At 35.6% G+C, this 13,073-nt stretch overlaps 1 protein-coding gene across 1 annotated transcript in view; it reads right to left on the reverse strand.

Annotated features, from left to right (window-relative positions):
• Window positions 1–4,804: 4,804 nt before the first annotated feature.
• LOC106055574 (multiple epidermal growth factor-like domains protein 10) overlaps window positions 4,805–13,073 on the reverse strand; it is a 57,917-nt gene continuing 49,648 nt past the window's right edge. The window contains exons 27-29 of the mRNA XM_056016268.1: window positions 9,462–9,557; window positions 8,306–8,372; window positions 4,805–5,299 (exon numbers count right to left, since the gene is read on the reverse strand). Of these exons, the coding sequence (XP_055872243.1) occupies window positions 5,206–5,299; window positions 8,306–8,372; window positions 9,462–9,557 (257 nt within the window). The 3' untranslated portion in view covers window positions 4,805–5,205. The remainder of the gene's footprint in view (window positions 5,300–8,305; window positions 8,373–9,461; window positions 9,558–13,073) is intronic.

The raw sequence follows: 13,073 nt of genomic DNA on the forward strand, positions 1-13,073 counted from the left end.
CCAATCTAGCGCTACGTTCAGTTCAATGGTGTGCTTAGGAAATATCCTGAAATATAGTGCGCTCTGGTTGCGCACTTTGAAACCTGATGCGTAGTTGTCACAGCAAGTATGTAATAACAGCAATCTTTCGTCCGTCAGAGATCTTCGGATAAATGTTCTCTAATCATCCAAACATCGCCTTTCCATCAAAAAACCTATGCCTCTGAGGGCCTTCTCTTATAAAATAGAGACGTTACTTCTAAAAAGATGATTACGTCCTACGAGTCATGCATTTAGTCATGCATGTTAACCAATGACTTAATTCTTTCAAATCACTGGTTTTTCTTGCTCGCTCAGGCAACCCATTCCATGCTCTAATGGCACTAGAGAAGAAGGAGTATTTGTACAAATTTGTCCTAGCATATGGAATGAGGAATGTGCCTTTATCTTTGTGTCTTTCTGAGTATTTTATTAGATTTAGTTTTTGTATTTGAAGATTATAGCTCAGTGTTTTATGTATAATTGCTAGTTTACTTTTGAGTCTTCTATCGTGAAGATTTTCTAAATTTAGTGATTTTACTAAAGGTGTTATGCTATTCAAATGTGAATATTTGTTAGTTATGAATCTCACTGCTCTATTTTGTGTCTGTTCCAGTTTCTTAATGTTTTCTTGAGTTGAAGGGTCCCTAACAGAGGATGCATATTCTATTATTGGTCTAACCAAAGTTAAATAACACTTTAGTTTTATTCTTATTTGATTTATAGAAATTTCTTTTAACAGTATACACTACTATTTGAAACTCGCGTCTAATGGAGCTCAGATAGACCAGATTGTTCTCTACTTTTAAAACGAAAAAGAGGTTAAGACCTGTCAGTTAAAACTTCTTCCAATTAGTTCGTTAATGTTTTCCTTATTGCTTCTATTCTATGAACTCGCGATGACCTTATGATCATTGTTAAAAGACCAAAGCTAATACTGTAGAAGATCCTAAGAGCTGGCCAAGATCCTCTGGGGTACAGTGCCAAGAATAAAAAAAAAGAAAAGCAGACAAAAGAAGCGATGGGAAGACCAGTTCAAAGACTGGACAAGTTCAAAGACTGGACAAGTTCAAAGACTGGACAAGTTCAAAGACTGGACAAGTTCAAAGACTGGACAAGTTCAAAGACTGGACAAGTTCAAAGACTGGACAAGTTCAAAGACTGGACAAGTTCAAAGACTGGATAAGTTCAAAGACTGGACAAGTTCAAAGACTGGATAAGTTCAAAGCCTGGACAAGTTCAAAGACTGGATAAGTTCAAAGACTGGACAAGTTCAAAGACTGGATAAGTTCAAAGACTGGACAAGTTCAAAGACTGGACAAGTTCAAAGACTGGACAAGCCCCTCACTAGAAGAGATGGGAAGACCAGTTTAAAGACTGGACAAGCCCCTCACTAGAAGAGATGGGAAGACCAGTTCAAAGACTGGACAAGCCCCTCACTAGAAGAGATGGGAAGACCAGTTCAAAGACTAGACAAGCCCCTCACTAGAAGAGATTATAATTTGGGAAGACCAGTTCAAAGACTGGACAAGCCCCTCACTAGAAGAGATTATAATTTGGGAAGACCAGTTCAAAGACTGAACAAGCCCCTCACTAGAAGAGATTATAATTTGGGAAGACCAGTTCAAAGACTGGACAGGCCCCTCACTAGAAGAGATTATAATTTGGGAAGACCAGTTCAAGACTGAACAAGCCCCTCACTAGAAGAGATTATAATTTGGGAAGACCAGTTCAAAGACTGGACAGGCCCCTTACTAGAAGAGATTATAATTCTGGGAAAAGATAAATGGAGAGATGGTCAATAGAACATGTATGGTGCCCCAAAGGTCTAAAAGACTAAGGGAAAGGTGAAGGTGATGTCTTATGTTTATTACTAGCGCTATAAACTTTATAAATGACAATAAAAAGGCGTAGATTAAGGAGGAGTACAGTACATATCTTGCCACACGCAGGGCAAACATAACCGTAGGGACGTAGGGAATACACATACTGCAATTAGGCCTTTTAACTCTAATACAATCGACAACAAATTGAGCTCAGAGTTTTCAACGTCAATGATTTGTTATCTTTTTGGAGACCACCTCGAAATATCTACCGTTGTTGTATTCGAAAAAAAAGGACATGTCCATCTTAGTTGGGACTCAACAGCAATGCGACACACGGGTAAAAATAGGGAGTCCCGAAGAGAGACTAACATATTTTCCTGAACGGAGTCCCAAAGAGAGACTAACATATTTTCCGGAACGGCAATTTACGAAGTTGGGACAGTACGACGGTTAAGTGTTGCCGGGCATGTCCGTAGACAAAATAAGCCACAAAATACCAAGGAGACCGAGACGTGAAAAACTTCAAAGTGGAATCGTACCTTCAAGCAGGGGCGTAGCTAGGAATTTCCCTTCGTTTGGGGACCCGGAGCTTGACCTCTTTGGAGGCCCTGCATTTTGCGTAGTATTTAATTTTTAATTACAAAAAAACTCATTAGGGGGCCCGTATAAAGTGTGGGCCCGGGAGGATTTTCACATTCTCGCCCCTCCTCCCCCACCCTAGCTAGCCACTGCCTTCAAGGACGACCTAAACACATTGGGCGCCAGAGGAAGAGGATGCGCGGGCGGATCAAAGTAAACAACTCTACCTAAACCTCTCTATAGAACAACGTTTCTCTGAGGAGCACTACCCTAGGGAACCGCGAAGTCCTGTCAGGTGGCCGCGATCAAGAGGCGGGGCGAAACCGGTAAATTTATTTTTTGAAGGGACTCAATCAATGAAATGTATTTTTATTGTAGCTATTAATCCGTGTTTGAATATTTACCAACTAAAATGCAACATTTTTTGTAATCCAATGTTTCAAAAATATAAATAATTTAAAAAAGAGACTATGTTCTATCCCTGAAGTATGATCTTTCAAAAGGTTTCATAGTTTTACGATGATCGTATGCAACAAAATCAGCTGAAAACCTTTTCAAGAAAACATTTCACAACTTTTCTGCTAACCTAATTCTTCTCAACTTTCATGAGTCCAAACTCTCCCGACTGTTGAGTCTGTTATAGATCGTTAGGTTCAGTACCTCTGAGTGACGAACATAAAAACCAGGACGCTATATATACCTAGAATGTCCCTTGAATATTAGTATTCGCCCGTGCAGACTCATTCTTTATTACACTTAATTTGACCTGCGACTTTCTCTCAAAAACTACAATGAATGGTGTGCTCTGATTGCAGGAACATATTTCGTTTCACTTTATCTTTTTTTTAGCGGCCCCGGAAGGGGAAAAGACGCTCTATTAGTTTTGTGTGAAATGTCTGTCCGTCCGTCCCGTTTAGATCTCGTAAACTAGAAAAGATAGTGAAAATCCGACATCACAATATTTTTTACTTTTTTCTTTTCTGAAAGCGAAAAAACTAATTTTTAAAGTCCCTCATGCAAGCAGTTTTTTAAAGAGAAAAGGCTAATTAGTATGCATCATAAGTTAGACCTAATTTAAAACGAATAGTAATCTTGTAAACTGCATTTTCTTGATCATTTTATGCGGTAGGGGTATCTGCAGTAAGAAATTGAGCATTTTTAAAACAATTACATCAACTAATCAACTATAAGACTTCACTTAGGTCAGGAGAGGCGCGGTAGCTGAGCGGTAAAGCGCTTGGTTTCCGACTGGGATTTTCAACTTCGGAATCCCTGGGCGCCCCTGAGTCCACCCAGCTCCAATGGGTACATGACATTAGTTGGGGAAAAGCAAAGGCGGTTGGTCGTTGTGCTGGCTACATGACACCCTTGTTAACCGTAGGCCACAAAAACAGATGAACCTTACATCATCTGCCCTATAGATCACACGGTCTGAAAGGAGAACCAGTTAGTCCAGGTTCACATCTAACCTTGCATTCACTTGCACCTATCCTTTAATCTGCTGGACCGTTGGGGCACTACACAAGATCTGTCAACCTTCTTTCTCCAATCTTATCTCTCATTTGTCTTTGATATAATTTCATTCGGATGTTCTTTCTGAAAATATTGAAGCCTGCCAGGGTGGACCACTTCGGGGGCCGATTTTGAGTTTGTGTTATCTTTGTAACCTTGTGTTTTTTTTTACATCCGCTTTTTAAAAAAAACGAGAAGAAAATTTTTTTCTGAAACGCAGAATGCATCAAGCATTTTTTTAGTTTGCAAAATCCTTATCTACAAATATTTTCGATCCACTATTTTTGAAAAAAAAAAAGAAGAAAAATTAAAGGGGCTAGCTTTAATGAATATTCATTTTGTAAATCTTGATTCCAAACATTTTAAAAATATTTATGCAATATAAAACCTGAAATTATTTTTCATTTCTATTACTTAAAGTTAATTTTCTTTTTTCATTTCATCTGCGTGCACCGGCCCACATCTGGTTAAAGAAGGCTCGAACGAAACGTATTGTTCATCTTGGAGTACACCACTGGACTGGTAAAAATATTACAGTGATATAGAAAAAGGGAAATAAATTCTACATTGTTAAAATATATAGTTGCAAGTGCAGAGTTCTTCCCTTTAGACAAGTTTTGTTTCTTTTTTAAAGAATTTTAATATTTCGTTTGTTTACTTGAGATTAGAAATAAAAGTATAAACAATTAGCTTTTAAAAGTATAAAGTATAAACAATTAGCTTTTAAAAGTATAAACAATTAGCTTTTAAAAGTATAAACAATTAGCTTTTAAAAGTATAAACAATTAGTTTTTCGCTAAAAAAAAGGTCAAACAAAAGGTCAATAATTTGCTTTATTAGTAATTTTGACATGAACACATCGCCCGCTTTATACGCCAGCAACTACCACACTTTTTATACAGGAGCCCCATGTGTTACTCATTCAATCGTCAGAGAGGTGACTGAGCTGTAAGGTATGAAACATATCTAAGATCTACATTTTCTATGACAATTACAAGTGTATTCAATGAAGAGGAAATGGTGCAGTTAAAATTATAACATTCAGTATTGACGATCATAAACAAAAGTGCGAAATAAATTTTCGAATACTTTTCTTATATAACCTTTGTGTTTATTTTCATAACTTCAAATGAACAGCGAACAGCAAAGAAAAGAAAAGAAAAGAAATGTACATTATTTGAAATAAAATGATTCGTCTTTTTGCAGGCAACAAAATATTTTCTCAAACTCTTTCGACCTTGACCGTGATCTGCATGTACAGCCGGTGGGTTTACAACTCGGAAGTGTCTGTATGGCCTGTTGAAAATTTCGTGTCCTCCGCTTCTTGACTATCTTTGTCGTAACTTAACTTCCTGTCACTTTTACTGAGAAATGTAATGAGAGATTTATCTAGGTTTAAATCTAGCTCTAAGTATAGGTGGAAGAAAAAATGTGTTACGAACAATGTAGTGAACTTTTGTTTGAAATAAAAACAAAACTAGAATAGACACAAAATAGAGACTTATGGATTTATAATAAATGAATATTCACGTTAGATTAGAGTAAACACCTTTAGTAACATCTTTAAATTTGAACATTTTAGGGGCAGAAGACTAATAAGCAAAGTTAAAATTAAAACATAATACAATAAATCAACATTTACAAATACCCAACTACAAGCCAATAAAACATTCAGAAAAACACAATGATAAAGGCACATTTCTTATTCCATAAGTTAGGACAAAATCGTACAAGTGCTCCATCTTCCCTAGTGCCATTAAATTATGGAATGGGTTGACTAGATTGACACATGAGTACGCATAGGACGAAATTATCGTCGGTTTTGAAGAAAACAATGTGATTTAAATCTATATTATAAGCGACGTAAGGGCCCAGATTGATTCATTGATTGACTGACTCACAGATTGATTCATTGATTGACTGACTCACAGATTGATTTATTGATTGACTGACTCACAGATTGATTCATTGATTGACTGACTCACATAGTGATTCATTGATTTACTGACTCACAGATTGATTCATTGATTGACTGACTCACAGATTGATTCATTGATTGACTGACTCACAGATTGATTCATTGATTTACTGACTCACAGATTGATTCATTGATTGACTGACTCACAGATTGATTCATTGATTGACTGACTCACAGATTGATTCATTGATTGACTGACTCACAGATTGATTCATTGATTGACTGACTCACATAGTGATTCATTGATTTACTGACTCACAGATTGATTCATTGATTGACTGACTCACAGATTGATTCATTGATTGACTGACTCACATAGTGATTCATTGATTTACTGACTCACAGATTGATTCATTGATTGACTGACTCACAGATTGATTCATTGATTGACTGACTCACAGATTGATTCATTGATTGACTGACTCACAGATTGATTCATTGATTGACTGACTCACAGATTGATTCATTGATTGACTGACTCACCTCTCACTAATTCTCTACTTCCGTGTGCCAAGGACAACTATAAGCCCCTTCCATGATCGGTTTCATTGTGACCGAAAACAATTTTTGTTTTTTAATTCACAATTTTAACCCAACATGTTTTTTGTTCCTACAACATTTTGAAAAGTACAACTCGGTTAGCTCTGTCGGACTTAAGCTCTGAGGGTCAGAGGTTCCAGTCTCTAATCGCGCGTGGTTTTTTTTTTAAAATAACGTTTTTCTGAACCAATTAACTTTAGTCATTCGATCTACATAAAAGTTGAAACAGAAGTTATAACCTCGATCCTTAAACTATTTTGTATACTTGATTTAAAAGAAAAATTGATGGTGTTTAAAAACCTGCAAGAGCCTTTCAAATATTTCGATAAAAAAGCTAAAATGTCGAAGAATACTCATACTGTACTATTTTCGACGGCGTCAAATAGGGAGGTGGGGGGGGGGAGGGAAATGAGTGATATTGGTAATTTACTAGCGAACAATATTTGTCTGGGACGGGGAAAAGTTATAAAACGGGCCGTGCCAATAGATGTAAAAATGAAAAGGGGGGGGGGATAGAAAAGTGATATAGAGTTCAAAGGTCAGAAGTGAGTGTGTTTGGGAGGGCGATTTAAAGCGAGCAGTTCCAAGTACACGTAACATACACTGGCCAGGAGGAGGAGGAGGGGGGGGGTGTTGAAATGCTGTCAGTTTTAATGAGAGTGCAGAAAACTAAGCGCGAGTGGTACAGCCAAAGTATTATGTGAACATTGGAAGGATATGAGCTTAAAAAAAACAGGTCTCATGCCACAATATCCTAGTGCCTCGGAACTATTTCGAATAAGAACTGAAAAGCAGAAGAATAGTCAGATAGTGTTAATAACACCAGACCCTGTTTGTTTAGGAGAAGAGTTGTTGGGGGGTGGGTGTGTGGAGGGAAGTGATACTCGAATTAATGGTCTGGTCCAACTTAACATAGTAGAGAATAGAGTTAGCTGGCCAATGGAATGTATGGGGGCGCGTTGAACTTTATATCATTATATTGTTTTAAGTAAGAAAAATGGGAGGGGTCTATGTCAAAAGGTAGCCAGGTCGTGCGGTTTGCGCGCTGGACTGTCGTTCGGACTTATCGATGGTCTCGGGTTCAAACCCTACCCACCACGATCTCTCGTTGTCCCGCGGGAGGTTTAGACAAGGAAGTAAATTATCTTTAACTCTGAAGAAATATCCAAAACTTGTAAAACAATCATTTTACAAAAGAAACAATATATAGCCTTGGAAACCAGTCAAATGGCGGTGGGCAATGCTAGTAATTTATAATGGCAAGTTCCAGAGTTCATATCACAAACGATTTTTGCAATGGCTGCCTAGTGAGTGTCAACAAATACAAGAGGCAGACACAGAGAAACCCAAAGTAAAAACAAAGAACGCTCGGGCCACGAGGCCTTCTTCAAACAGTGACAAAGCCGCGTGTAAACAAATATGTTTTCTCAGGTTTGTTCATTTCATTGTCATGATCGTTTCAATGCAAGATATGTTGGAACTACAGTCATGGCATTTCCTGTGTGATAAAGCACTTGGCTTCCAATGAGTAATGAGGTCGATTCCCAATGATGACTGGGATTTTCTAGCCTCGTGTTTTTTTAGGACGCCCCTGAGTCCACCCATATCTAATAGGTACCTGAAATACGTTGGGTAAGTAAAGTCGTGTCGTCGGCCTCGCTTCTAATCATAGCGCCCTGAAATACGAGCCATCGTTAATAGGGATTTGATAATTTACATCTGCTTGCAAGTTTCCCAGTTAGAAGTTTGTTCAGGCCGGCAAGCTTTCCTGGGCCTAGAGTTTCAAGAATCTTAGACGACTACAAAGAAGAAGAAGACTTGTTAAAAGAGGTTACTAATACTTGATACTCACCAGACTGAGCAAAAGATCAGAAAAGGCAAAATCAGAACGAGTAGACTCCAAAGGTGGTCTTGGTTGGCTGGAAAGAGATATTTAAAATAATGTTACAATTATTACCAACAGAAAAAATTTCATACAAGAAAAGGGGGGGGGGTATCTAGGTGGTTTTCGTGATGGCTTTTTGAAAGTCATTTTTTTTTAAAATTCGCATTGGAGGGCTCAGCCTATTAGCCGAGATTTAGCTACTGAGCCAGCCAAGCGCTTACGAAAATAGTCACACATTTTTAGGCAACGGCAAGGCTTATATCTCCTTAGCTAGTACAATTATTAATTATTGCTTATTGATAAAATAATTGGTTAATTATTGGTTTGATTCATGTTTTATTAGAGGATTTGAATAATTGTGAAAAGTTTCTTGATACAAGAATGGAAAGTTGGAGAAATAAGGTGAACACGATTCCCTCCAGACAGACGAAGTGAGTTGATTTAAGCCTTGTAATAACTTTTCGTTGCAAGCGAAAGTCTTCAGATAGTTGATTCTACGGCGCTAGAAAGTTCGCATCCAATTTTTATATGGTTTATTAAAATACTTTTAGGGCCAATACCGGATAAATACAAAAAAAATCTTGATATTTTATGAATTTGAAGGCATCAATTTATAGTAAAAATGAACGTAAATTTATATGTGTCTACGTGCGTGTTTTATATTTGCAGGGCCGGCCCTAACAATTGCGGGGCCTATTCTGTGTAAGAATAAGCATTGTCAATATTAAGATTTTGTATTAGAAAATGCATTCGTCTTTGCAATAAATTTTTATTAAATAAAATCATTTTTATTTAATGGCATCCCAAAATGACCATTGTGTCTATTTTTAAGTAGAATTTTTGGAGCATTTCAGGAGATTTCCAGGAGACTCTGGAAAATCAGGAGGCCGCGGAACTCCTGTTGTTATGAATAAGTTATAATGATTTAATTTAATAATTTACACCTAGGATTAGCGTGGGGCCTATGAAAGTACGGGGCTGACTGCGACAGCATATGTTGCAGTGGCCTAACGCCGGCCCTGTATGTTTGTTAGCTTATTGATTTATGTGTGTTACAATGATACTATTGCGTGTTTCAAAGTATGGTAAAATATCATAGTATTAACATTCTGTTAGTACTTACCAGGACAGACACCTTTAACTCTATCGACACAGTCACTTTTACATTTAGTTTGGCAGCTTTCTAAACAATCCTGACCGTAAAACAATTCATCACATTCTGGGGACAGTTGTGAATTAGAAGCTGACATTGAATAGTAAGTAATTGTAGAACAAATATAAGAACAAATAAAACAAACAGAACAAATAGTAGTACAAATAGAACAAATTGAAGAACAAATAAAACAAATAGTAGAACAAATAAAAGAACAAATAGAACAAACAGAACAAATAGTGTCACAAATAGAACAAATAGAAAAACAAATAGAACAAATAGTAGAACAAATAAAAGAACAAATAAAACAAACAGAACAAATAGTGTCACAAATAGAACAAATAGAAGAACAAATAGAACAAATAAAAGAACAAATAAAACAAACAGAACAAATAGTAGTACAAATAGAACAAATAGAAGAAATAGTAGAACAAATAAAAGAGCAAATAGAACAAACAGTAGAACAAACAGTAGAAGAAATAGTAGAACAAATAGTAGAACAAATAGTAGAACAAATTAAACAAATAGAAGAACAAATAGAAGAAATAGTAGAATAAATAGTAGAACAAATAAAAGAACAAATAGAACAAACAGCAGAACAAATAGTTGAACAAATAGCAAAAGCTACTGCTTCAAACAGAACAAATATCTTAATTGTTGTGGACGGTCATTGACTTGTAGCACCAAACTGCTGGTAGACAAGTCAACTGCTGTAAGAATATTTTATCATACCTTACAAAACTTTAAATAACTTGACTAACTTCTTTGTGAACAAAACTAAATAGAACTTTTGATTACACTAGAGACAAGAGTCAACTTGAGGTCAAATGAAAGAAATGAAGGGTATTTTAGTTATAACTAGACATATGTTACCCGCGACCCGCGGGTCTTTATTTGCGCATTACTGTCGATATAGTCACTGAGAGTGTTTTGTAAACAATTAAACGAAATAATAATGTAATAAGTAAAGCGAATGTGTCAATGTAAAAATAGGGTGAATGAAGCTATCAAATCAAAATAGCTAATAGGCTTAAATCCATTTTTTCAAATTAAAACATTTGCTTGTAGGCCTACATATATTTGATTAAAAGTTGAGATGAATAGACTTAATTTTGTATGTTCGTGTGTTACAGTATAAAGTAGATCTTGAGGTAGACATAGATCTAAATCTACACTAATATAGAGTTAAAAATTGGCTTTTATAGAGTTCATTCTGTGTTGCTCATGCGTGACCTTTTTTCATGAATGAATATAGGCCTATCTCATCACGGCTACGCAACTTTAGCGAACAGCGAACGAATGTATTAAAAATGCTTTAGAAAAACAAATTTGAATGTTAAATTGATTAAAATATCAAATGAATGGACAATAATTAGTATGTTTATGTGTTAAAGCACAAAACTATCTTTGCGAAAAGAAGTTTTATCATCTTAGAGTTCAATAAGAGTTTTAGGCCTAGGAATAGACTCAGTAGAGAGATGTGTTAATGTGTAACCATTTGGTAATGTCTAATGATCTAATGAAAGAATGTTCGCCAGGAAATCTGTAGTCACAGATATCAGGAACTAATTTATGTAAAAAATGCTTTTGAATAATCTAGTGGATTGGATTAAGATGTATGTTAAAAGTAGCTGATGATCCTTTCACGTTATTTCTCTTTCGCTACGAAAATAAAATTAGTTTAGCGAAAATGGGTTTACCCAAAGTCGATACATTCTTATCTATTAAAAACGAAAAGAGCGATAGCTTTGTTAAATGAATGGGATTATAAAGTGATCAATTAAACGAAATAATTTTTAGTACGCGATTCATGAATGAATATAGATCTAGGCCTATCTCAACTCGGCTTCGCAGCTTTCGTAAACGAATGTAGCTTTAGAAAACCAAATTTGAATGTTTATTTGATCAAAATATGAAATGAATGGACTTCAATTAATATGTTTATGTGTTAAAGTATAAAACTATCTGTGCGAAGAGAAGTTTTATCATCTTAGAGTTGAATTAGAGTTTTAGATCCTAGGGATGGGATTATAAAGTAAACAATTAAACGAATTAATATTTAGTACGCGATTCATTACGGAATTGTCTAATGAAAGAATGTTCGTCAGGAAATCTGCAATCACAGATATAAGGAACTAATTAATGTAAAAAATGCTTTTGAAACACAAAATTGAAGGTTAATTTTATTATATAATGAAATCAACGGATCTTCTTTTGTATTTTCATGTGTCAAAGTAAAAAACTATCTGCGCAAAGTGTATTTCTTAAAATTAGATCTAGGTCTAAATCCTTTCTATCTTTTCTCATGTCAACATTGCAGACATGGCCTAGATCCATAAAATACAATAGCTGTAATAGAGTCGGACAACTTTATTTTTTTTTTGAGGGTCTTAAGTTTGTTTTAGGGCTACAATACATACACTACGGTCTAAGTTAGTACACAAGGAACATTCCTGCCTAGTTTTATCAAGATTGGTCAAGCGGTTTTAATGTCTATAAGTAACATACATACATTTATACATACATACACCTCACATTCTACTTTATAATATAGATATAAATCTCGTCATTTGTGATGCGGTCTTTGTAAGTGATATCTAGGATCTTTCTGTAGCATCTTAGTTCTAGTGTTAGGATCTTTCTGTAGCATCTTAGTTCTAGTGTTAGGATCTTTCTGTAGCATCTTAGTTCTAGTGTTAGGATCTTTCTGTAGCATCTTAGTTCTAGTGTTAGGATCTTTCTGTAGCATCTTAGTTCTAGTGTTAGGATCTTTCTGTAGCATCTTAGTTCTAGTGTTAGGATCTTTCTGTAGCATCTTAGTTCTAGTGTTAGGATCTTTCTGTAGCATCTTAGTTCTAGTGTTAGGATCTTTCTGTAGCATCTTAGTTCTAGTGTTAGGATCTTTTGAAACTTTCTAATTCATACATTTCTTTTGAGAGATTCTAAAAGCCCAAAAAAAACGCCATTGGTGAAAAGAGATAGCCGCTACTAATGCATTCTCACAAGTATAAGAAACACACAGATGTCTTATGTAGATGTCATATGTAGGGACATTGATGTCAGATGTATATGTATGTGAAAGACACTGGTGTCATATGTAGGGACATTGATGTCAGATGTATATGTATGTGAAAGACACTGATGTCATATGTAGGGACATTGATGTCAGATGTATATGTATGTGAAAGACACTGATGTCATATGTATATGTAAAAAAAAAAGACACTGATGTCATATGTATATGTAGAAAAAAAAGACACTGATGTCATATGTAGGGACATTAATGTAAGATGTATATGTATAAGAAAGACACTGATGTCATATGTAGATGTAAAAAAAAAGACACGGATGTAATATGTAGGGACATTGACGTCAGATGTAGATTTATGAGAAAGATACATAAATGTCTCATGTAGATGTATAAGAAACATTTCTGTCATAAATTTTATAAAGAATACACTAAACATACATCTACAAAACCTGCTGGGCAGTGGCTCAACAGAGTAGAAACAAAGGACTATTGGGTCACGAGGTCTTCATTACAAACAAAAGATACTTATGGGTAACCTCTGTCAGTCCTTT

This window comes from Biomphalaria glabrata, chromosome 17 (genome assembly GCF_947242115.1).
Source record: "Biomphalaria glabrata chromosome 17, xgBioGlab47.1, whole genome shotgun sequence".
NCBI lineage: Eukaryota > Metazoa > Mollusca > Gastropoda > Planorbidae > Biomphalaria > Biomphalaria glabrata.